This window comes from Anarhichas minor, unplaced genomic scaffold (genome assembly GCF_050575085.1).
Source record: "Anarhichas minor isolate MPS153535 unplaced genomic scaffold, ASM5057508v1 ptg000049l, whole genome shotgun sequence".
In the NCBI taxonomy this organism is placed as follows: domain Eukaryota; kingdom Metazoa; phylum Chordata; class Actinopteri; order Perciformes; family Anarhichadidae; genus Anarhichas; species Anarhichas minor.
In genome coordinates this window covers 1,685,260-1,711,921 of record NW_027466495.1, presented here as the reverse complement: position 1 = coordinate 1,711,921, position 26,662 = coordinate 1,685,260, and the positions used below count along the sequence as shown (strand labels likewise).

The 26,662-nt window shown below is 42.1% G+C and overlaps 1 protein-coding gene across 1 annotated transcript in view; it reads left to right on the top strand.

Annotated features, from left to right (window-relative positions):
- Positions 1–26,662, top strand: part of LOC142971769 (adhesion G protein-coupled receptor L3) — a 111,669-nt gene that overhangs the window by 64,793 nt on the left and 20,214 nt on the right. The window contains exons 9-14 of the mRNA XM_076112428.1: positions 3,154–3,337; positions 7,219–7,341; positions 8,868–9,073; positions 11,454–11,630; positions 19,936–20,145; positions 22,737–22,957. Coding sequence (XP_075968543.1) covers positions 3,154–3,337; positions 7,219–7,341; positions 8,868–9,073; positions 11,454–11,630; positions 19,936–20,145; positions 22,737–22,957 — 1,121 coding nt within the window. The remainder of the gene's footprint in view (positions 1–3,153; positions 3,338–7,218; positions 7,342–8,867; positions 9,074–11,453; positions 11,631–19,935; positions 20,146–22,736; positions 22,958–26,662) is intronic.

Genomic DNA, 26,662 nt, shown 5'->3' with positions numbered 1-26,662 from the left:
TAGCGTCATATTTACCGTACAGACATGATTGTTATCAAGGTTCTAATCTTAACTGTCTGCAAGAAAGCAAATGAGAGTTTATCCCAAAATGTCATAGTTTCGTCTTCTTTTGTGAAATGTAAAAAACCCCAATGTCCCAGACAGTGTCCTAAATGATAGCTTCCAGTGATCTTTGGCAACATAGATAGCTTAACAAAACTCTCAGGGGCACAAAGTAATAACACAGAAGTACAGTGTGATTGTCCCGGCTCTTGTTTTCTTTTCCTCTGCAGCAAATCCAACACATAGTTTCCTTTTTGTGATCATAAACACTAAAAGACTTAATTTTTCCCATTATATTGTATGTGTAGTGCAGCTCAAGTTAAGGTAATTGTCTTCTCTGTAAAGTATACTGGTTTCCAACATGTAGACACGACTCTACAGTCTTTATATCATCATTTCATTCTCTGGTTTGAATGAGGGGAAAATTGGCATGCTACACGCATATTAATACCAGTAATGAATAATTTGCATCAGAGTGATTTGGTAATCTATTGCATGTCCAAATGATGCACCATGAGTGAATGTCAGCTTTATTGCATTTCCTCTGATGATGTTATACATGCCTGAAGGGCCTGTAAGAAAAATGACCTTTCCAATATAAACGTTTGATACATACTGTAGAACCTTCCCTCGGTTGTTTAATTCACTCTTGTTTATCAATTATCCATCGTATAATCCCTCCTCATCCAGTTTGTGACCCAATCCCTCTGTCTTTAGTGGTGTGATATTATTCTGCTTTGTTGTTGTTTTTTTGTACGTCTCTTCTGCATGCGAAGAAGCGAGACTGCTTCCTCTGCAAGTCCATCCATCCTTTCCCCCGAATAACCATTATTTCAGTAAGAAAAAAGTGTCAGTGCCTGAAGAAAAAGAGCTCCTTAATTGAGAGTGAATCAACCTCTGCCTCTGGCAGAATGTCAAAAGGTGTGATTGGAGATTGGCTGCAGATAATGAATAATTACATCAAAGTTGGTAGACTAGTCTGCGCACGTGCATGTGCATGTGCCTGCGAGTTTGTCTTATGTTTTTTTTTGTATACTAGCAGGTGCAGAGGTGTGTGTTCACTCTTGCGTCAGTCTCTCACGGTGTGTGTGTGTGTGTGTGTGTGTGTGTGTGTGTGTGTGTGGTGTCTGGGTGTGGGCGGCTTAATGTGTGCAGGGTATGTTTTGAATGAGGAAAAGCCAGCTGGTGCTGTTTGAAATTCTCATCCAGCGCCAGTGAGTTGAATACAGTCGGTCCTCCGTCTCCTCTTGCTGTCGCAGTGATTTGAAACAAACGTACATCTTAACATTATCAAGTGATTGTGGGGGTCCATTACACTTATGATTACTGACTACTTGCTTGGTAAAGCCAGTTTTTTTTTCTCTCTCTCTCTCTTTTGATCAAGAATTCATTTGATACACTAGAGCACATGATTTCTCTTATCGCCTTTGGCTTTGCTCAGATTTTGAGTCGTACTAAAACTCTTATTCCTTTTCATAATCCGTTGATCAAAAAGGGGATCTAAGCCGAGTTCAGAGCGAAGTTTCTGTCGTGAGACCCCCTGTTTCTTTTCCACACACATCACGAATCTAACGAAACTGAACTGGCTTTTGAAGAAGTGCAAATGGAGAATCAAAAGTCAAACACATTTTTTGGGATTCTTCTGAAATGTTTGGAAAACACCTTCTATGACACCCGTGTCTATAATGCATTACAAACATACTTATGAGATATCTGTTTTTAGTGCTGTGTAATTATAAGCACTCGGAAATATTAAAAGTGCTTGATAATAATAATCATAACACATGATGAACACATATATTTATAATGCATTATATACTATACTTATAAGATGTGTAACTAAAGGAATTGTTATTCACAATAATCGTAACACATAAAGCATTTTATGACTTATTATTAGGTTAATGTTGCATCATAATTGCTGGTCACTCATTAAAACGTTTTTTTCAAGGATCATATTGTATTATAATTTCCATAATTGTAATAGAATATAGTATATTCCTAATGTATTATAATTACTGTTATAAGGCACTATAACATGATTAAGTAACTAAGTTGTCAGTGTTTGCTTTCAGTAAAGTAAAAATTCATTTTCCAGTTTTTTGTGTTTCTTTTTCATTTGTGATTTTTTTAACTCGTTATAACACATGCATGATCCTTGCAAAGAAATGTCAGTGTTATGTAATTTGACCTTCTAAGTATGTTTATGATGCATTATGGATATTGTGTATTAATGCTTTGTTTGACCACCTACTGTATTGTAACGGCTTTGAAATAACTCTGAATTCCGATTGCAGTCCGGCTCACTTTGCTCTTCAGTGCAGTGGCGCTGGGGATGAATTAGTTTGCCCGACCAATTAGTATTCCATCCATAAATCTTGCCATTGGCATTTTTTAAATCTTTAATAGCTCTTAATTTTTCATCATGCCTTGAGAATGTTCTTGTCTCCTCCTTGCTGACTGGCTTCGGCATTGTTGTGAGGAGATTAGAGAGGGCACGATAGCTGTTCGGCGCTATTTATGCAGGAAGGATGTGAGCTGAATAGCTGAGGATCGTTGCTACCAGCAAACACCTTGTCCATCCATTGGCATATCAATGTTGCTTTTGTTTTTTGCTGTGCTTTTGTGTGTTGGGATTGTCTGCATGGAAGAACATTAATCACACCAATTAAAGACTCTATAGCCTCAAGTCATGTAATAACTGGTTCTGATTCACTTACATGATTAATTCTGCTTGTAGTCCAGATAAAGGGAAACGGTAACAAAAGCAATTTAACGACACATCCGATGTCATTACAGATTCAGGTGTTGCTGCTACCAGTTACACTCCGTGTCCAAACGCAAAACTTGTCAATGAATTGGAAATAAGGTCATGAAACGAGTAGAAAGATGATTATGAAATGCAAAATGGGAAGAAAGAAAAACAAACGCGCCACGCTTCTTCCTTGCACGATCCCACAGGATTATGTTATTTGTTTTGTTTTTTCAGTCCTGAACTCTCATTTCACTTCCTTCACCCTCACCGTTTACCAAATCACCATGTCAAACAACAGCAGTCCCAGGCCGGCTTATAGCTTCTGTTGACTGAATCAATGATTTGGACTCCCCCAGGCCATGGTGGAGACGGTCAACAATTTGCTGCAGCCTCAGGCCCAGGCTGCATGGAGGGAGCTGAGCACAGGCGAGCAGCTGCGGGCCGCCACCATGCTGCTGGACACGGTGGAGCAAGGGGCCTTTGTCCTGGCTGACAACCTGCTGAAGACGGACATTGTGCAGGAGAACACCGACAACATCCGTGAGTACAAGCAAAGACAATTTTTAGTTGGCAATCTTCACATGCAAATGTCATTTATTGTACATTTTTGTGATTTGTTTTAAGAGATATGAGAATACGATGTTGTTGTTTTTAGAAAAAACTGAAGCACGTTCCAAAATGGCACCCCGTGAATTTCTAAGAAGGTTGTTAACTGGACACTAAAGGCCAAAACGTTTTTCCAGGCTTTCACGTTTTGACCTTATTGTTCTGGCACCAAAGTCTTTCTCCGGTCCAGCCGGTTGAAAGCATAGAGACTAGAGACTTCCTCCGGCTCCTGGTGGTTCCTCGCACACTTTTACTGTACATGGCATAGAACAATCTAATGAAATGGCTCTTCTATACTTTTCAAATTAAATTGGAAAGTAATGGATCAAATTCTGATGAGGTCATTTGGTTGAGAGCTCTGGATTTCTTTTCTTTTTTTGCAATAAAAGCAATGAAAACGCTATGCCAGCAAACAAATCGCACTTTAATTTGGTCTGTCTGCATGAGTAAACCATCTTGGATAGAGTTAAGTTAATTTCTTCTCAAGCTGCTGAGAAACAGATTATTGGCTCTGCATTGTCAATTATGATATTTAGAAAACTGGAAGCTATTTTAAAAAAGCTGAATGTTTGGTGTTCCAGTGGGTCCCTTCCCTCATGTGTCTGAAGTGTTTCATCCCGGTCTTGCCATTTGTACCGTGGGTTACGAAGTCCACCGTACAGCTATTGATCCACGGCGCTATCGTATTGACAGCGGTGCCCTTGAGGTGCTGGAACGAAGTGTGACGGTCACTGGATTCATTATTTCTCCCTGGCAGGAGGTTACATTATGGCAGGGCTGCTTATGTCTGATGGCAGTCAGCTGTAAATGAACAATTATCTCAAATGATTGTACTTATACTCGTGTTAATTATTAGCCGGAATGAACCACAAGTTGTGCAGATCAGGGATCAGTGCTCACTATTAAGTGTATAAATACCAAGTGAGCGCAGATAATGGAACAACTGTCGTCAATATTTCCCCTCGTTGAGCTTTTATAAACTGGATGCATCAGTTGTTCAAACGTAGAATTTATTAAAACTGCCGTTTACATTGAGAGCTATTTATAAAGCACAAAATAACATAACCTTTTTTTTTGCACAGGGCGGCGAGTGGGGCACGGGGAATTAAGAAAAAATAATACATTATGATGTATCGACCTCTGCTCTAAAGAAGTGGGGATTTTTTTCTAAATTCCTGCTGCCATGGCAACCTAAAAATATAGGTCTACAGACTTAAAAAGGAAGCGAGCGTAAGGAGAATTTATAAAATTATTTTATTGTATCTGGCACACACTTCATGTGGGTATTAAGGAGGTTCTGGGCTCGTTTAGAGACGATGCCTGCTCGACTGGAGTGAGACTTTATAGTGCATCGTGGTAGTCTGGTTAATTATGTGCTGGTGACATGTTTACTGGGTCTTATCTCTCTGTTAGTTCGGCTTGTTTTTGTTTTTTTGTCCAGCCAGTTGGCCCCTGCAATCCCTCATGCCACGCAGGGTAGTTAAATGAAGACAAGGGGCGGCCCATTTAAACATCGGCAATCACTGCAGCAGCTAATTATTGATCTCTCACAATGAATTACATGTAAAGCGACGGGTTTTGTGTGTGTGCAGGTGTACTGTAGCTCATTGCACCTGGTTACACATTTCTCAACGAGCCGTTTTTTTTTCCTGCTTCAAAATGAACCCCCGAAGCCTCGTTCCAATTTTAGGTTTAAGCTCATAATGAGATCTATTTTCTTCACTTTCAAAGAAGAGGGATGTTTCCTCACCCATTGTGTCTGTGTTTGTGTTTACACGTCACAGTGCATGCGCTCGTCTCGGGCTTTGTCTGCGCAAGAGCGTGCCTCGCTCTCCGCGCGATAATCTCATGAGCAGATTTCTGCCGATTAGCGTGTTATTTAGGCGGGCTTTGAAGGTGTAGCCTTTGGGTCCAACGACGACTATGGCATCAAAGGAATTCCCTAAAGCCCGTCGTAAGCTCTTTTACACAACCACACGGGGGAGAGAGAGTTAGAGAGGGAGATGAGAAATGCTTTCTTTATTCCAACGGCAGGCTTGGAATCCAGGGAATGGTGAGCTATCTGGGGTATTGTCTTAGCTAAGTCGAATAGGAATGTATCACCAAAACCCCCTGGCCTTTGCAAAAGCACAAGAGAACATTAATACAAAGGTTTTTTTCTTAAGAGAAAGTATGGGAAACGGATACAAAGGGAGGATTAAATGTGGCCTCTCTGTATCTTTCCGTGGGCACTAACCTTTAGCAAAGACAAGAGGTGTCACAGCCCACTGACATCAGATCATCAGCTTGAATGCCTTATCAGGCTTGATGAAGTTTTCCTACACTTGGATGGCATTGTGTTTGAGATTCTCCACTGCACACTAAAATCTGCCAGCCAGTTTTTTTGTTTGCGTTGCGCCAGAGATGACCCGCCATTAGCATTGGCATAGCAGGAAACGAATGCGGTGTCATTGACCGTGAAACGTTTTGGACCGATCGCGGTCGGAAATCACCCTCTCAAGCAGATGAAGGGAGCCGATATGAAAGTGAATGTTATTCCGACCCAAAACATTTGAATGGAATTATTCATGACATCACCTTTGTGGAAAAAAAAAAAAAAAAAAAAATACATTGCAATAGTTTCAGTTATACCGTTAAAACACCTCGGACGGGCTTATTGAACTTCCTGCAGTCTCTCCGCTGGTTATCAGGAAACCTCAATCTGATGACTAGACTTCGCTAATTCATTGAGCTTGGCCAAGAAATCCCAACACGTCATCTGAGTGTACAAATGAGCTATTTACTCCTATCACCTGTGTAAGTCCATACTGCTCACCTCATCTGTTGGAATTTGCCATTCGTGCAACTTCTTTTCTGTACCTCTGCCTCGCAATGAATCAGAGGATTCGTCTCAGTGCTTTGGGAGTTAATGTGACATTTAGGAATGCCCAGACTTCGCGCAGGTCACCCGTACTCGAGATTAGAGCACACTCGACTGCTTGAATCAAACTGAATTGGATCATACCGTAATAACTCTGATGGAATGAGCTTTTTTTTTTAATTTCAGCTGGGGTCCTCTCAGCAGCTCCTCTGCGGTATGACGCCGTAGTCTTTGAACCATAAATTAGGAGCTCGCTTCAGACTCAACAGCTGTTGAGCTGCCACAGAAGTGAGCTCGTCTTCCGTAGCTGGTCTTTATCTCCTTGTATCTCTTGCTCTCTCCGCTCCTCTCGAGAAAAGGATTCTTTGAAATGAAGGCCGAAGACAAACTTAAAAGGAAAGAATGTCACCTGAAACACTTGATTGTCATTTGATTAAGAGGCCTACAGCAGAACACAAACCTGCCCTTCATATGAAGAGTTGAGAGGGAGGCAGTCCTTCTGCTGCATGCATCAAGACAGGATGTGTTGCATTTGGTGCTCGTTGGAGATGCTTGGATTAATAAAACCAGCAATATAGGAGACTGGCTGTTTGAATCAGTGAAGTGGATTGGAGATGTTTACTTTAGGCTGCTGTGTGTTGTAGTTTTATAGGTCTTTATCTAATGGCAATGATACCAAATAAGTCTTAAGGAGGTCAGGTTCATTCCAAAGCCTGATCGCTTTTATTGTTCAGTTAGTTTTACACTTCTCTTATGGCATTTACCGCATGTTGAAAGGATTTTATTTTTTTCAGGGTTTGAAGGTACTGAACATCATTAAGGTCTCATGTCTTGTTTATGTTATATAGTCAGTGTATGGGCAACCATATTGCCAATATTGTCCACTGTTGTGCCTGTGCAAAGGTATTGATTGTTAACTGCTGATGCTTGGGCTTCTTCTTCCGTACGTGTGAAGAACTGGAGGTGGCAAGAATGAGCACAGAGGGGGACTTGCTCGACCTGAAGTTCCCACAAACGGGAGGACAGGGCAACTCTATCCACCTCTCGGCGAACACGCTAAAGCAGCACGGAAGAAACGGTGAGTCGTCGAAACGTTTGAATCTGCTTTTATTAATGGTGCCCTGTTGTTGGTTTGAAGTGTGTTCATGCCTTGTACACAGAGTCTGTGCATTGTGTGTTATTCAGGAATATAACAGAAATGTAACAGACAGAATTTGACACGACTATAACGGAAATACTGTTGTATTACTCGGTGTATCAACTGCAGTAAATCAAAAAGTATTTATTTTTTTAATCTTGCTGTAATATTGCATTGGGGGCTGCAAAGGTTTTGTAAGAATTTCATTACTGATGCATGTAAATTACTTTCAATTTGACGCCCAAAATCCTTTGTTGGGCTGCATATAAAGCACCAGGATCGTTCTAAGACTCCAAACACCACCCTGGCTGTAGAATTACATTCAAGCTCTGCCTCTAAACTGTGAATGAGGCAGTTAGACACAATACAAAGCTATTTCCAGGAGCAATACAGCCCCATTTTTAGACTTTATTATCAGCCCATGCAAAATCAGAATCGACTCAAGCGGCGCCCGGTGCCTCTCAGCTGGATGACTATAAGTCTATGTCCAGACCGCGCGTCGTTATAGCAGGGTGGCGGATCTTTCCCCCTCATCCAGTGCTATAGCACCCAAATTGTTTTCTTTTCATCTGATTGAGTGATCTCAGTCACGGCGGGAGGGAATTTTCTTTCATATCAATGCTGAATATTGAGGCAGCGGGAGAGGAAAGAGATGTGTGTGAGTGACAAAGACAGAAAGACAATAATAAGAAGAAAAATGCTCGCCTTTTCCAATAGATGAGTGGCAACCACATTTTTTGGATGCCGAATTAAAATAACTGTTGATGTAGGAAAGATTTCTCTTTTTTTTTTCTTACAGAACTATTTCTACAACCTTGACATTAGTCTCTTTTTTTTCTCTGTTTTACTTTACACTGTTCACAAAGCTTCAACTGAGGTTATTTCCAGTATTTCTCTAGTGTTGCCAAAGCCCAATAGCATACAAGCCATATAACTAGCACATTAGCACATTGTTGTCACATTATAATATCAATACACTGTATGTTGTGCGGACCCTTTGCTCATAATGTTGTGTTCTTCAGGTCTGGGGCTGTTTTTCCTAGTTTAGTTCCACTTGAGACGTTTTTTTTAATCCTACTGCATACAAAGAAAATGTTGACATTTAATATACATTGTGTGCCTCTAGCTTTGTGGTTCTGTATTTTGAATGACAGCAGCAGGGCGCACCTTCCATTTACAGCTACCTCTGATCCTTCCAACTACCTTCACCATACACCACAGGGCTGATGCTATTTACTTCTACTGTATATCAAGCAGCCAAGTGTGGGTTGAAGGTTATCATCGGCAAGAAGAAAAGGAAGAAGCAACATGAGTCAATTATTAGAGCTCATTTTTTCTAACTAATATGTCCGTTCAACAATCATCCAATGGCGTCGACATACTTTTGGCCATGTCGGGTGTTCTTTACTCACTTGTCACTTGTGGAAGATTGACCACTTGCCCCCCCCCCGCTGGTCTTCTTGCAGGTGAGATCCGGATAGCGTTCGTGCTGTACAAACACATCGGGGTCTACCTTTCAACGGAGAACGCCAGCATGAAGCTGGGCAGCGAAGCCATGGCGACCAATTACTCCCTCATCGTCAACTCGCCGGTGATCACAGCTGCCATCAACAAGGACTCTAACAAAGTCTACCTCTCTGAGCCCGTCATATTTACCATTAGACATCTGCAGGTAATGTTCCGTCTCTGAGTTGTGTGTCTCAGTTGAGATGTGCTTTGTTTTCCCTTTGATGTGACTGTGTCTGCATTTAAATGGTAAATTGTCTCTTTCTACTTTACTTTCAACACAAAGACACACTTGCATATTCCATGCGCCGCCTTAATAGAAGCCTTTCATCACAATCCTCTCTATCCCTGAAGTGCAACAAAAATGTAGAAATCCCATCTCAAGACGAAGAAAATTAAGTTAATATGACGTTATGTTCAATGGGAGGTGTGAAGAATTGCTCACAAGGTTACGCTGGAGATGCGTGTTGTTGTTTATTAGTTTGAACAAATACCAGCCTGATCTCTTGAACAAATATCAGTCGTATTGAGCCTCGCTCGAGGCTGCTTAGTCATTGTGGGGAGTCGCAACTTCTCCCTCTTGACTCCATTATCTTCTCCACACTCTGCCACCCTCGAAAATATCCCCGTTTTGTCTACAAACAGCGCCCTCAGCGATTATCAAGGATGTTGAACTACCATAAGAGAATTGCAGCGCGTCCTCATGTGTAGGAGGGACCTGGAAGGAAGAAACAATGGCGGAAAAATACACAGCGCGCTGAGGGATAAAGAGAGTGGAAAGAAGGAGCGCTTATGGATATCAAAATTAAATGATGGGAAAATGTCAGGGGGCAATGTCAGCGCAGCTATTGCTGTGACTCACCTGCCTTAAGTGTAATTTGGATCCTAGATTCAGTCATTTTACTGGTCGTCTAATGTTGGGGCACTGGAGCTTTCGTACCCTTTTCTTGCTCAGATCAAGTCATTTCCATAAAACAGTGCCCCAAAAAAAAGGGCACTGTTGGAAAAGTGTGTTTTCTGCACTGCAGCCTCTTCTGCTCGTAACAAGAGAGCTGCTGCTTGCGTTGTCATTTCAACTGACGTGAAATAGACATACATCATTTACATATAGAGTACATTTTGTGTACACCCAGGGCTGTACAATTAATCATATAATAATAATAATGATTGCAACCGTGCGCAATTAATTAAATTTGATTGGATGCGATATTGATGTTTTGCATACAGCGCCAATACAGCACTCTGGTGTGTCGAATCAAACGCTCCCTATTCTCTGGTAAACTGGTAAACCAGACAGAGGTGTTGTTAAGACAACACTTTGATTAACTGGTCGTTGATGCAGGCAAGAACATTCACGTATTCTTTTCTGAGAGGAGAACTTCATCATTTGATTTGGTCTACACTACATTACACTATTGTTGTATTATTACTGTTTTGATCTCAGCTTGACTTACATTTGGCGCTACAAACTATAGGTGAGTCTATACATGATGCTCCCAGACAGAATAAAAGGTATCAATATGTATCTCAGGTATGTTGAGTGGACTTCAACTTTGCCCTTGAAAATAAACCGTTGTTATCTAAACTCTCCTAACGAGGGGGGGGGGGGGGTTCCTGTTTTTTGGGCTTCCCACACTAATGTCCCCTTCTCAACCATGATGTTTTGGATCACTAGTCTTCTGGGATGATGATGTGTCCTCTAGTTATTGTTTTGCTTCCTTGCCTCACCACTTAATGGGTCCAATTAAATCCATTAATGGAACAGAGGGTCATCCTATCTCCTTGCTATATGGAATATTTTACGCAGGGTTTGGATGTGTGAAGGGTGAACTCAGTCAGCGGCAAATTTACATTCACAGAGGATAAACCTTATTAGACTAATTACCCTACAGCAAGTGTGAAACTGTGAAAAACTACAGCCCCTCATGGCGTTAATAGTAAGACAGCAGACATGCTTAACCTTGGAAGCTGTGAGTCACAAAGCAAAGGATCCTGAGTGTGCTCTCCTTTGTTACCGAAGCCACAAAAGAAATTGGGCTCGAGAGGGAAAAGGCCATTGATGTTTCTATTTATCAGCAGTTATGGTTTGTTGTGCTCGTGTGTTACTCAACCTCAGTGGTCGTGGGGTGACTTTTATGAAAACGGCAAGCGAGTTAGCAGGGGAGGTGTGCTTGTCGTTAGGGCCGTACTAGCCCGTCGCAGACAGCGGTGGTACCCATTAAACAGTGGGGTAGTCAATTTTCATGCAGTGAAAGTTAAAGAGAAAGGTCAAAAAACAATGAAAAACAGGCATGGGGCTGCTTGATGCTGTCAGTAAAACCACCTGCTATTCACTTTAGAATGGATACGGATTGCAGTGGGGGGAAAAATGAACCTGATTTGATGTTTATTCAAACAAAGCAAGGTAGAAATGGACAAAGCGAGTATGTGATTAACTCCATACCCCTGTGTTGTACTTAGCGAGGGGACACGCTGTATCTCTTCCTGTTATTAACTCTACAGTGTCTGATTCTACTTGTGTATTCATGTTTTTGCCCTCCAAACAGCAATCTGAGGAGAACTTCAACCCCAACTGTTCATTCTGGAGTTACTCCAAGAGAACCATGACTGGCTTCTGGTCGACGCAGGACTGCCGCTTGCTCGGCACCAACAGGACACACACCACATGCTCCTGTACCCATCTAACCAATTTTGCCGTCCTCATGGCCCATGTGGATGTCAAGGTAGGCCAGCTCTTCTCCCATTCTTGCTTCTCAATGGACATATGTGTCCACCGACAATTCACCAAAATGCATTTGAGAGAAATGAAAATGCATTAGTCCATCATGGTTTACCCGGCCAGTCCATTCCAAGTTGATAGGTTGACAAGAAAAGTAAGGTTGCGGCAGTGTGAAGCATTTTAAAGCAGTTGCTGTTTGTCAATATATATTTTATATTTCCCTTGCTTTTTAGTTCACAAGGTAAAATAGAATAAGTATTTTTGAACCTTCACAGCACTTTGTAGACTAACATTTAAAGTGCCAATACACACACACCCTATTCATATGATTTTTAAACAGTGACCCTTTCAGTGTACAGTGTGTATTGATCGCAGCCACCTTAAAAGTCCGACGTGTGAAGCAGCCCAAATATAAGATTGGCTCCAGCGGGTGTAGTGTTTTTGTGCACGCGGCTGTTTAGGAGCTGCAGCATACGATGCGTGTTTGATTTTTTGACACATTGGTTTTATGAGTAATGACTTCTTCTGGCCTTCAAACCTTTTTTGAAAGTCCATATAATGCATCAGAACATAATTCTGTTGATATGTACTATAGGAATATGTCTTTACCTTTTCTTTAACTACCTCTGTTTGTGGAAGGAATAGTTTTGGTGTAGTAAAATAACCGAATCTAACAAAATGTCTTATCGATGTCTTACCATGTCTCACTTTATGCTGAGCAATGTACAAACATATACTGTCGGCAGCCATTTAGCTCAGAAGCAAATATTTAATCCCTGACAAAAATGGGCTGTATTTTTCCTTAAAATACATATACAGTGTATGTATATATTTGTATATGTATTGTACTTTATCAGCCAAATTTATATATTTTTTATAAAGGGATTTAAACCTAACATCAACATTTATTTTGAGTCCAAGCCTTTTCCATCTCCCCTCTTTATTAATGCATGAATGTGTTTTTTTTTTACTTATTTATGTGAAGACAGAAAGGAGGAACAAAATTTGCAGGATTGTCTCAGTGCACCGTTTGCTTTTTTTTTTTTGCCTTCCGGGTAAACGCAGAGACAAAGTGAAATGAGTACAGTCAGTGTGAATGTAAATGTGGAGTGCTTGAGTTTAATTCATTGGGAGGTGCTAATGGAAGTTGAAAAAAACAACCTTTTGTAATTTGGCTGTGAGATTTGTGAGCAGGGATTACTGGGAAAAAACAAATACAAAGGGAGAGAAGACCAGTAGAAGTGTGTTGAAAAAGGCACGGGAAGGAGGATTGCCGGTCAGGGAAGAAGTTGTGCCGTAGTTCTGATGCTGACAGACAGCTTAATCATTTCTGTCATTGGAAGTCTGAGGAGCTTGCTGCTGACAGAGCAGAGTAGTTCTTGGTATCTGTTATAGCATCTCTCTCCAGAACCTCTCCTCTGAATCAGTGGGGGGGAAAACACGTCCCAGTTGGCCCTCTTCCACTCAACCACTAGTCCTTCCTTCACCTTCCTTTTTTCCCCCAATCCGACTCCATCCCTCGTTTTTTCACATAGTCCCAATGCTCGAACCCAATCGCAAAAACAAAATCATGCACACAGTCTAATATTCTGCTGGAAGGTCTGGGGCGATGTGGTTTACATCGAGCGAGAGAGAGAGAGAGACACTATTTTGTCACTCAGCAGCGTGACTCTGTGAGCCCACTAAATTCTCTGCAGGACTGAAGCCGAGTCTGGAATAGAGAGGGAGCCGCGAAGAATGGAATCCTTCACGCAGTGAAAGCAAAGCAAGAAAAAAAAGGAAGCGGTAAAAAGGAGCGCTTTCAGTCGAGCCATGTCCCTAACATTTTGGAAAGCCTGGCTCGCTTGTTACACTGCATTCACCGGAGGAAAGTGGACAGTAGTTACACCCTCAGCTCTTGAGTGACAGCGGTCCCCCCCCCCTCCCTTGTGCTTTATCTTTTCCACTTGGATGTTATAAAAGCCCGCTTGTTGGAAGGTGCCACTGAACGGGAGATACGGACGCTTTTCATTTGCCAAAACTGTCACGGTGTTGTATGTGAGGAACACACTGAATGTAGGGAAAGCGGGAATGTGTGCCGAGAGAAATTTCATAAATTGAAGAGACTATCTGTTTTTGTATCCATGGCAGCACAACATACCACTGCTGATCTCTGCATTGTTATTACTCATTACCCTCGGAGCAACAGATTATATTCTAACCTTGTTTATTTCTCAGTGGCATCTCTGAAAGAAAAAAAAAAAAAAGATAGGCTGCAATTACAATTTTCTTCGGAGGACAGATGCTCACTACAGTATCGCCGTCATCTTTCATCTTGTTGTTTTTGGTCGATGGATCGTGTGCACGCTAGCTGGGAATAGTGTTATATTCAGGGATCTTTATGTTCAGTCTTCCGTATTACGTTGTTTTTTCGTGTTACATTTTTAGCACCAAGTTCAGATTGCATTTGAAGTGCTTCATACGAATTAGAAGTGGTAAAATGCCCCTACTCGTGCGCGTGACATTATGACCGGTGTCATTTTGTCCTTCACAGTGATTTGAAGTTGCCGCATTGGTTTCGGACGCTTTGAACTTTTAACAGTTTTGATGAGCAGAATACGAATGTGTTTTTATATTCCAGCTCATATCTAGTAGAAACATATACCGATCCTGTGTGGAAAAGTCTATTTTTGGATGTTGATTGTCTGAAAATCATTATACATGATTCTATAATCATACCTGACATGTTTCATGGTCTTTAGATCAGTTACCAACCATAGACTTTAAGATTTCCGAAGGTCTACTTACTAACCTTTTGTTATACAAAACTAATGTATGTACACAAATATACCAGTTAACTGCCTTGTAATTATGCTCAGCCCGTCTTTGATTGTGAGAGTGGGGAAGGTGAAAACGTGGCACGCCGATTCATATTCATAAGAATAACTTGAACTCGAATGTACTTGTATATGAGATTGTTAGACAGACTCAGCAATGGGGAAACTCCAGACTGTGTCTCATCGGGATTAATTATGTTTCAAGTCAATTAGTTCCTTAGAATAATTTCCGATGTTGTAGATGTTTGAATATCTGCGTAGTGCGTACCCAAGGATGTTTAGAGCCCTAGTGGTAATGCAATTTCCTTCTTTTTTTTTCTTCAAATTACCAATTGTGAAATCTTTTTCAAGTGTCAAGCTCACAAGAACTCATTAAAGTCAAATATCTACCTCAAGCCTGCTACTTTTCAGAAGTACACCCACTCAAAGGATATCTGTCAGACACAGGGAATCAGGTAACCGCCACTTAGGTGATCACAAGGGCATCAAGCGCTGTCACTGCTGCCTGTGTTGCCACTCAAGCCCTTTGTTAGCTAATTTTGAGCTACCCAGCCAGAGAGCTGTTGCCTTTGACTGAATCCCGAAAATCCGAGAAGCGCCGTTGGCCACATAAACAAATTAAAAACTGCACTCACAGACGGCAGCTGCGTGTGCGAGATTGTATGTCTCTTGTATCTTTACAGAATGATAGGAAACAGGTTTTTTTTTGGAGCAAGTGATGTGAGAGTGGGTGTGCTTCAATGTGACTTTGCTAAGAACGCTGATGATTCTCACCTCAAGATGTCCTGTTCCTGAGCCGAACACATTCATTCCAATTTGAAGATGCTTGATATGTATTAAATCCTAAATACATTCATTCCACTTGGACCTTTCTGGGTCACTTGGTCTCGCTTCAGCAGATGCAGAAGCTCTATCAATGTCACAAGGATCTACTTCTAACATAGGTTTGCTAATAGCCCATGCCTATTCCAGCTCCTTAAGCTCTCTACTGAACCCTCTCCTTTGAATTCAGGTCCGCCATTTGTGAAGGTAGCTAGTGGGCATTGAGATTAAAACAAATGTTTTGAATATGGGCAAGAGCATAAGCCCCAGCTGAAGAAATATAGACCTGCTGTGGTTCCACCTACAGTCTATTATTTACGCAGTAGATGCGCGTGCTAAGATAGGCCCCAGGGAGGCATCGAGCTACTGGTAAGTGGCGCTATTCCCGACAGACCAGTTCGTATAAATCAATGGCACATCCCACTGGATGATGGAGAGGGTGATATTTGGGTAACATTAATCACTGTCTTTATAGAACATCTCCACCCTGGCACCATCAGACAATAGCTATGATGAGAAAGGACAGTCAAGGTTAGTGGTGTATTTCACCATGTTGTATACACACGGTACTGTACACACAGCTAGGGAGATGCTTCAAAACAAATTCTGCTCATATGTTAAAGGCACATACAGAGAAGACAGAGACCACGTTAACAGAAAGTTTCATCATAGTTATTGTAGCTTACAACACAGTCTGACATTAGCTGCATGTGTTGAATGTCAACTCCCGCCAAGCAAGCCGGAATCTCTCCCCCAGCCCTTTTTAAATGTGACGAATTTGCCAGGACCCCTGATTCACATGCCCTCTCCGCAACTGTTCCTCATCCCTGTGCAGATCGTAAATCCTTGGTCATACCGGAGGTGAACTTGTCACATGACTCCCTGCAGTGGGCCACTACCCCTTAGCGCAACTGTCTGCCCTGCCGGACCATATTTCATGAGTCAAAGCCCAGCTCTGGAGGCATATAGCGAGATTTATGCATTTTAATTGGATTGGCTTCATGGCCCCATGCTGAGAGCGGTTCTTTGGGGTATAAAGGATTGAAGCTCTGCTCACCGCGTCACCCTGTCACACATTTCCCGAGAGTTGGTTCAGGAGACTCTGGCTTTGGACATGGGAATGTTATGGTTAATAGATGTGTAAGATGTGAAGGGAAGTTCAGATGGCTCGGTCGGATCGACCAGTGGGCAGAGCGCCTCTGCACCTCTTTGTCAGACTGCTCGAATGCCAGGAAACCGTATTTTGTGCTGCGTGCGAGCAGATCAGGGCCAAAGCCAATCTCCTCAGGCATCCGTCTGGAATGAAAAACATGTGTGTTTAAGAAATCAGAGAAAAATGTAGAAGAGAAAGATTGGAAGACAAATCGAATAAATGTGCCTCGCCCTGCTAAGTAACATGGATGCCGTATGACTCGACTGCCCTTGCGACACAGCGAGTGGATTTCAGAGCAAATCACGTCTGCTCACTTCAGAGACCCACGACACTGATTCCCATCGTTGAGGCTTGTTCAGTGTGAGGTTAGGTGCAGAGGCTCTGCAGATCATTTGCCAATTGCCATCCAGCCTGGGCAGACCCGCGAGTAAAAGGACAGAGACATTGTGGCCGGCGTCGTCTCAGCCATCATCCACCTCCCAGAACAAAGAAATCATTCCTCAGTAAATCCATCACTCAGGTGTAGATACACTCCGCACCACTCTCTCTCTCTCTCTCTCTCTCTCTGTTTCTATAGCTTTGTCTCTTTTTCTCTCGTGCTCTGTTGCCTTCCCTTTCTCTCTGACCTGGCCCTTCTCCAATTGAATGTGAGATTGTGATGGATAGAGCCTGCAGCCAGTGCACAGCTCGCTAACCCGGGAGACCTTCGCGCCGCAGCTCGTACCACCCACCGCATCGATACCTTTTGTAATGCAGCAGACTGAAAACAGACGTATGTGTCGCATGCATACCGTACCTACAGAGCATGCAAACGCAAACGGCATCCCTTTCCTTTCTTTGCAATACTATAATATAACTTTTTATGATACAACATACTAATACTTCTGGACATACTATACTGTATGCCCCCCTCTAAAGTAAGTAATCAGCCTTACTTTCACACAGACGTACACACACACACACAAACAAACAGACGTCTGCTCTATGTAACATCTTGCCAGCCCCCCCCCCCCCCCCCCCCAGCCCGCCAACGTATACACAACGGCTCATCAGGCAGGAAAATCAAAAGAGCGCACTCCCCAGACTCAAGGAGCACTGCGGCTGTTATTGTAGCAGAGCCCCTTAATGATCAGCATCTGTTCACCCTCTCTGCTAGCATTAGCTGAGCTGCCACTAAACAAGGCTTTTGTGCAATACGTCACCCCCCAAGTTTCCTCACTCTAACTTGACTGATGTGAAGAAGAAAAGACATAAACACCCGTGGCTGTTGATAGTCTGTCTCTCCCTTGCCCCTGCGGAAAATACTGCTGACTGTGGTCGACATATGATTTAAAGAGGCGCTTGTTTGAGAGACATATTAGACATATAGTATGCTTTTGCGGCGTTATTTCTCAACATAAGCAAATATTTTCTTGGGTTTGTCCAACGCTACAGCTCAGAGTCATACATTATTTGCTGAAGGCCAAGGCTGCGTACACACCTTTGATATCAAACAGCCAAACAGCCAAACTGCACTCTGAAGTCTGGTAGTTAATATACGGTGTCGGTCCTTGATGTATACACAGTTAAAAGGGAGTTTATCTTTGCTTTCACCTGTGCTGGGTTATTTTTAACTGTCTGTCAATGCTAATCAGCCGTCTCCCGTTAAGTATGCAGCATTCCTCTGTGTTTGAATAATTCCTATTTGATCTTCATTAGCATTCAGACGTAGTCGTCAATTCAGCGTTTAAAAGTTGTACCGAGATGGTACTTGAGTCCCAGCAGGAATGATAGTCAGTTGTCTGGAGGTTGGCAGATTTCTTTAAATCACCCCCCCCCCCCCCCACACACACACCACCACAACCACTTCCACTCGATTCCTCCCTTCTTTGAATCAAAGCCCAGCAGGATGAAAAAGAGGACGATCCCTTTGGGAAATTAGGAACCCTTAAAAGCTGCCCAAAGTGCTTGCATACAGTAATTATCTCTCTGATGCCTCTCCCCATGTTTTACACATAGGAGACACTTATTTAAGCCTGTGTCATTATTTAGCATCTGTCTTGGCAAGTCTTTTCTTCCCTACTGGTAGCATGATACAACGTTCTCACATGACAGTGCAGTCCTTGATACCATATGTGGGATTGTACAGGGAACCCGGGCATCTGTTTCGCTGACGTGTGCTTGTGCACAGTTAAATCTTCAGATGCACCCCCCAACAAGCCTTGTCAGATAAATCAGGAACCCCATCATGCGCACCACCTGCCGTGTTCCAAATGCGTTCTCTTGAAATGATTTTTAACTGGATATTATTTAACTATTAATGATTTTAAGTGGATGCTACGATATTTGTATACAATTGAACGTTGCACTACTACCACTTGGAGCAGCAGTAGATGGACATTTCAACAAAGTATCCATTACTTTTAGCTATTTTCACTGTTTATCCAATACTTTTAACTATTCATCCTTTTCTTTTAACTAACTATTTTAACTGTTTATCCATTTTTTTCATTTTTTGTATCTAATTGTAATCTTTATTCCATCACATTAGTTGAGCTACTACTCGATGTTGGTACCCGATGGGGTACAAGATACCCTGTTTGGGAATCAGTGTTTTGGGGGGATTTCCGTGAAGTTTGCTGATCAAGCAAGAATGGCCCTGGGGACTGTAATAGGTGACAAGATGCCACCTATTACACATTGCTAATAAAGCTCCGATCCGAACAGTCCTAGGTTTTACCCTGGGCAGGATCTTGGCAGAATGTCACTTGTAATGTCTTTGCTTTCATGTGTTTAAGGCCACAGAAGTCAGTCATTCTGCAGATTCTGCTGTTTTAGTGTGTGTTGCCTTGTCCCCACTTCTGTCCAAGTACCCCTATGTGCACTTTGCTTTTATGGACCGATGTAAATTTTCTTTCATGGCTGCAGTGGAATCACTGTTGATCCTTATCTCTCCCGTAAAGGCACAAATTTATTGTCAGCAAAAGGCGTTTTAGTGCCCAAAACTGGCTGTGGTAGCAAATTACTATTTGAGAAGAGAAAATAATCTAAAAGGGATCAGTGAAGGCTTGACCATGTTGTGGTTTGATAGTATTTATGTTGCGTTGGTCTGAGACACCTGCCGCCCTTTGGACTGCCTGACCAAAATTAAGCCACGGGGGGGCATTTTAGATTGATTCACACTGACTAATTCATGATTCATATCTGCCACCTGTGACTCGCTCTGTAGCGGTTTATTGGATGGTCGCATGCACTTTACACCCGAAAACTACAAACTAAATAAATCATGAAAATAGAAGCTTTTGAGTTGTTGCTGGAACAGAATGGTGATTAAATTGTATGTTCATGTTTTAATTGTATGTTTTTGCTTTACAAATGAACCCTTGTAGATGGCATACTCACATTAAAGTGTCATCACAGTTTTGTCAAATACCAAAATGTGGTTATGGGTGCAATAGTAAGACTATATTAAAAGTATGATGACAATCAGCAATGGACTGGACGTTGTTGACCACTTTCTCTCATCACCTCCCCTACAGAACACAGACCCCGTTCATGACATGCTTCTTGACGTCATCACTTGGGTTGGCATCCTCCTGTCTCTGGTCTGCCTGCTCATCAGCCTCTTCACCTTCTGCTTCTTCCGCGGCCTCCAGAGTGACCGTAACACCATCCATAAGAACCTCTGCATCAGCTTGTTCATCGCCGAGTCCCTGTTCCTCGTGGGGATCAATCGGGGTGACCAGCCGGTAAGACTACCGCTGATGGATACTTACTTAAGTATCGATTTATTTAGCACTGTTGCATTTAGCACGCTGCACAAAGTACTGCAAAACGGTGAACAACTTTAAAGGTACAGTGTGCAGCATTTAGGGGGATGCATTGGCTGAAATGTAATATAATATCATTCTGTACAGTGCCTTGAAAAGACATTTTGTTGCATTATGACCTGGAATTAAAGTGGATTATTATTTGGATTTTTAAAAACACTGATAAGTGATGTGCACATACGCGTTCACTCTATTTGCTATGAAGCCCCTTAATATGATCTGGTGCTCCCAATTATCTTCAGAAATCACATATTTATTTAAATAAAGTCCACCTTGTGTGCATCTAAGCTTAACATGATCTGTCACATGATCTGACGGAGCACCATTAAATCCGTTATTACAAACTGGAAAGTATACGGTCCCACAACTAACCTGCCAAGAGAGGACCAATACTCAAGGACCAGGCAAGGAGGGCATTGATGTGCCAAGAATATGGCGACATTAAAAGTACAAAAACAATGTGAATATGATGGCCAGTATGGATGTGATATTGTTATTTCTTTTAGTCCATGTAGACACTCAGGTAGCAGTATTTGGAACATCTAGTCAGTAAGAGGTGCATTGAAGTGTCTAGATGGAACAAAAACCAGACATGCCCCTCTCTTTGCTCCTTGCCCAAAAAACAAATCTTGAATCACAAAATTTGTTGAAAGTCACTTTTTTTCTCCCCCAAATACATGATCCCTAGAGGCTGCTAGAAGGGCTCCCTGAAAGCTTTGTATTAACCTTCACTGAGGAGTGTTCACCATCCCCTCTAGATTTAAGAGCCAAGCATTTTTTTTTTTTAGAAAACATAACCTTTGGTGGCCTGCTGTATGCTGTGAGTGGTGCTTCCCAGAGAGTGCCAGTGGCCCTCAACTCTTTTGATTCTTCCAGGCTCACGGAGAAGAAATACAGAAAAGGGAAAGAATTGGATGCTCTTTATTCAACAAACACTCTCTCTTGGTCCCCTAGTTGCACAGAAGCAAACATCTTCTTGAAATTACTCTCACATACGCAGACACACCACACACCTGCCAACTCACCTCCTCATATCTAGATGTCATTGTTCTATTGCACATACTCACTGAAATTAATTCATCCGTTCACTCCCCAACTACCTCCTTGTGCACTTTTCCAATTTGTTAACACTTCAGATGCATCTGGATTAAACCGTTCAATACACTAAACCGTCTTCTAGTATCATAGCTTCAGCTTGGATGGCATTGCTTTTCCTGTAAGAGCTCAGCTGTGGTGGCAGGTGGAGGCATGCTGTCACTGCACAGTCATCTTCAAGTGTGTGTGCTCAACACTCAACACTGTAGACAAATGTGGAGCCATTACATGTATACAAGTTGGCGGAGGGCTTTATTCCACCTACAGCTTCTCGCAAACATGCCATTTTTTTTGCTTGCTAATGAGGATGAGTGCACAGTTAGCTTTGCTGGAGTGATTGTCTGTGCACAGTATGAAATTATTACGGTGTCTATGAATTTATAATGCGGACAGACGCTGGAATATATCTTATTGCTAATAGTCTTTTTCAATAATTGTATTTATTAATTTGTTTAAAATCATTGTTTATCCAGGATTACCAACAGGTCACAACTGTGTTATAGGTGCAGGTCAATTATGGAATTATTATAGAAATACTAAATTCATAGAGAAACTACTTTTTAGCCTCATGCTATCAAATCACATCGATTTTTTTGCTCTGCAAATATCACCACAACTATCAGAACCAACACTCACAGGCCATAGTTTAGCCGCAAAGCTACTTCCCTGGAGAGTTAAAGATGATGCTTCGGCCCTACAACTTTTCCCTTCCATAACATTTTATGGGTGAGATTCACAGCCTGGCTCTATGATCACTCTCCTGGACTGCAATTAATGTCCACTCAACCTTTTAGTTATTTAATTGGATCCGTTTCAGTGACAATATACGCTAGTTATGTTCAACTGTGCCAATAATTAGATCAATCCATGTAAGTACTGTATGTTATTATTGTACCAAAATGTGTGGGCTACGTGCAAACACGCGATTGACAGTCTGCTGTATTCTAGTCTTGCATTATACGTATCTCTACCAGCTCAGGCAGCGTGTCACTGCGTTATGTGCTCACACCTGGCTGCCGTGTAAATGCGATGAGCTCCAAATGGGCTCTTGGACTGTTGACTTCGCTTCTTCATATCTCTCTTTCATCTGTGCCAGCTACAGCAAACAAGACCACATGGGCTCAGTAGCTGCAGCGTTCTCCTGCCAGTCAGTACAGGCAAACATCCAATCACTTCAGCCAAACAAAGCTTAGCAATGCTAATTGTTGGGAAGACACAAATCTGCAGAGGTCAGAAAACGCTGCTCAATTTTAGTCACTTGGAGGACACATTTCGTCATATTATGCCCTCTAGCAACGCATTGAAACTGATTTGATTCAAATGTTTTAAACTGTGAATACTCACATCTGCCTTCTTTTTTTTCCCCTCCCTGTTTATCTCTCTCATTTGTGTCTGCCGCTATAAACCTTTACCAGATTGCTTGCGCCGTCTTCGCCGCCCTGCTCCACTTCTTCTTCCTGGCAGCGTTCACATGGATGTTCCTGGAGGGTGTGCAGCTCTACATCATGCTGGTGGAGGTGTTTGAGAGCGAGCACTCGCGGCGGCGCTACTTCTACCTGGTGGGCTACGGGGTTCCCGCGCTAATCGTGGCCGTTTCTGCCGCAGTGGACTACCGCAGTTACGGCACCGACCGAGTGTGAGTACATGCGCAAGCTGGATTAGGTTTCACAATTAAAAATGAGGTCTTATACACAAAAACTCATATGAAGGTACCTTTTTATATATAAGATATACACTGCTCTTCATCCTTCTAGTCATTAATGGTAATGATTGCAAGTGCATAACGTTTTGGTTTGTCTGCAAATGTAGATATATGAGAAATAAGTTCCAGACTAAAGTTCCAGATCAGTAGATATTGGAAAAATGTGACCCTGGCAGACTATATATGTTCTTTAATTGCTGGAATGATTTTGGGGGAAATGTTGCATCAGATAGTTTGAACCCCAAACTGAAGGGACTATGACTTGATTTGTCATTTTCATTTAGAGGACACTTGAGCAACATGTGGTTAGGAGGACCCGGCCACTTACCCCGCCCGAACCAACCAGCTCTACCGACTGAGCTACAGTCGCCTCTACCTTTCCTGTCTCTCAGTGTAACCGAAATAAGCAGTTTGTCAAATATGTTCAATTGACATGGATACCAAAAGCAACTCACTGCAATGTTGATATCGTCATCTCATGACATTGTGTCTACAACCTGAGCTGGTGGGGAGCAGGAAGCCAAAAAAAGCCCTGCTAACAACATGGCGACAGTTTGTGTTGGTTTTAGGAGCTTTAACAATCTTGCAGATGACGCTCCAGTAGCCATTGCTCATCATCAACATTTAATGAAGCCGAACGGTTACTCAAGCTGCGTACATTTCCCCACTGCTGAATTGACATGGTTTCGACGGTGAAAAATGCTCACTTCAGGATATGGTATTGTTGGATGAATGGCGGGCTGTTATGGTTAATGTCTTCAGCATTTTAGGATGCACAAATTACAGCACAGGCATGGACAGATTAAGAGCAAGGGAGGGGGGGAGGAGAGTGAGTATGAACAGGGAGATGGAGAGTGAATGAGAGAGAAAAAGACAGGAGATTAACAAAAAGATGGGCAGCGACAGAGACTGCCGTTTTGTATTTTCTACAGAAGCTGCATAAGCTCTTTCCCCTGAAATACAAAGTGGTCTATAAAGCAGTGTAATGCCAAACAGAGGATTGGCCTCCATTCCTCTCTGTTAATCTCAAACCCATCTGAAAATAATGAAGACCAGCATCAGCAGGTTGCTTAAAAGATGTTTATCATAAATGTCACACACACACATTGCTACACACAACGCCACTGATAGACAGTGCATTTGTAGATTGGCGGAGCCATAGTTCTTGGTGATGGATGAGGTGATAGCTGCCACCGCCTGAGCCTTGGCATCATGTGAATAATTAAAGCCTGCCACCGGTGGGACAATTATACTCAGCCATTGAAGGATGAGGGAAAGGACAAGGCGTGATACGTGGTGAATAGCAAAAGGTGGGGGAGGGCGCGTAGTCCCGCTGCAAATTGATTTGGGGACCATAGCGGCGCTGTCATAGGTGTTATCACTTTGAGCAGACATATCCAGCAAGTGACCCAGGTTTAGTAGATGGCTGAAGCTGAGCCCCAGTGTCTCGTAATAACTGAGCACATTAAAAAGCAGCCTGGAGCTCAGCAAGCTTGTGAAGTCACCTGTTCAAAGGCTGAGATCAACTAGGAATCTTTGAACCAAAGAAAGTAGTAGGACCTCCATTCAATTACTCTTAAGTGATTATTCTAAATGCGCCTTTGAGCAAGACACTTGACTCTGCTCGAGTCCAGTGAAGGCATCTAGTGGTCAGCAAAACAAGGGCGGGATCCCATGTAATTTCTCCAGTTTAATGAAAGTAATGCATCAAACCACCTGTAAACTCGGGAGATGGAATATTTGTTTCAACAAACTAGTTGGTGCAACTGTCCAGTGTGTTCCACTGAGCATGAAGAACAGTGGTGGGTGGTGTCTAAGAAGTCCTGTGGAGGTTTCTTGCAAACACCTACGTTTACATTCAGTGTCTCTCACCATTACCATTGTGTCCTTTAGGCCGAACAAACATGTTGAATGCATTTTTATTTCTTACAAAACATTTGCAAGGCCAACTTTGTTTACTATATTTATTGGTATATAGTGAAATCTGTTGTAGTTATTTGTATTTTGACATTAGCTACATGTAGTAGTCAGGACACAATCAGACTATTGGCTGTGTTAGCTATTGCTATCTTAAGAACACACTATTGTTTGAGTTTGACTATGTATGCTGGTCAACACACCCACACAAAACACAATTTGAAATGTGTTTTTCTGTCAATTTAAACTGTAATGTAGAAATTCAAGAAAACAAACAAAAATATATTTTGGAAGGAAGTTGGCATGCTAAAAGTTAGTTTGTTACTCTCATACTCAGATTTTTTTTTAATGTTTGCATTGATTATTTGCAAAAAAAACAACAATATAAACTATGGTTTCCTCAAGGGCAGTAAGGCTTCTTCACTAGTTAGCTTTTTACTGAAGAATACCCAAGCTGGTGTACAGTTACAAGAGGGATTTAAATCAAATATTTTGCATTGACGGTTTTAGGATATAGTGCGATTTGGAGCACCTCCCTTGTCGCTAAAAATGATTGATTGATGGATGGATGGATGTCATGATATTATTAGTTGAAATTGGTTTCTTAACAATACTCGCTTATTTAAGCACACATCATACTTTGTTTTACATGAAGAGAAGATGATATAAATTGAAGAAACTCATCTCTAGTCATTTTCTAAATATATATATTGTTAAATATTTGCACAATTTCACCGGCGATGTGATCTAAAAGGGGTTAAAAAAGGCGTTTTTTGTTTCATTAGGCACAACGTGCTTCGGGACTTAAGACCAAACCAAAAGGCAGCTGGTGATCTCCTTGGCGCAATCATTTCACATTGCTTGACTCACACTCTTGGTCATCAGCTCCACTGTCACGCCAGTGAAATGACTATCTCTGTTGCGAAGACTTCTTTCCCGACGAAGCTGCCATGGCTCAAAGGACAGCCTGTCTCAGATCGCTGCAGAATGCCAGAACACTGTTGGCACGAGCTTGGCTTGTGTTTTGACTGGCACACTTTTATGGTTTTTATTGCTTGGTTACTAATGGAATAGTGCATAAAGAAGCACACCAGGGGGGGGTAGATGAAACTAGATGTGCTCCACAACCATGACACAAGTGGAGAAGAGGAGGTAGAGAAGGCAGAAAAAAAATAACAGCCCGCAGCTCCCACCGCCCACCACGTCTTTAAATCTTTCTATGATCTGAAGAAGAAGAAGGCACAAAACAACAATAGAAACCTTCAGCATAATTTAAAAACCGCGACGTTCGGAGCATGTGCTTTGATGAGCAGCCAGAGTTCTGTGCATGTTGTGTATCTTTTGTTTGCACTTATTCACTTCTTTCTGCATCCATATGTGTTTTTCTGTGTTTCCTCCTCTCATCCATTGATATCAGTGAGGGGGAGACATATCAAGTCCCAGGAACAACAAAAGACCAGTCAATTTTCTGTCTTGTCACTTCATATACAGTATTCTCTCTCATTTGTCTGCGGGTTCTTTGGTGACAACAAGTGAAACCTATACAAACTTGTCTATTGCGGCTGAGGTTTTTAGGCTATTTCGCTGTAAATCCTGCTTTTCCTCAAAGAGAATGGGACCACAATAGCATCCATGATATCATGGATCATTGAGTCTTTTGCTTTCAGAGTAGGTTTTTATGGAAAAGGGACACCTCACCTTTCCTCAGAAATCAGAATTTAA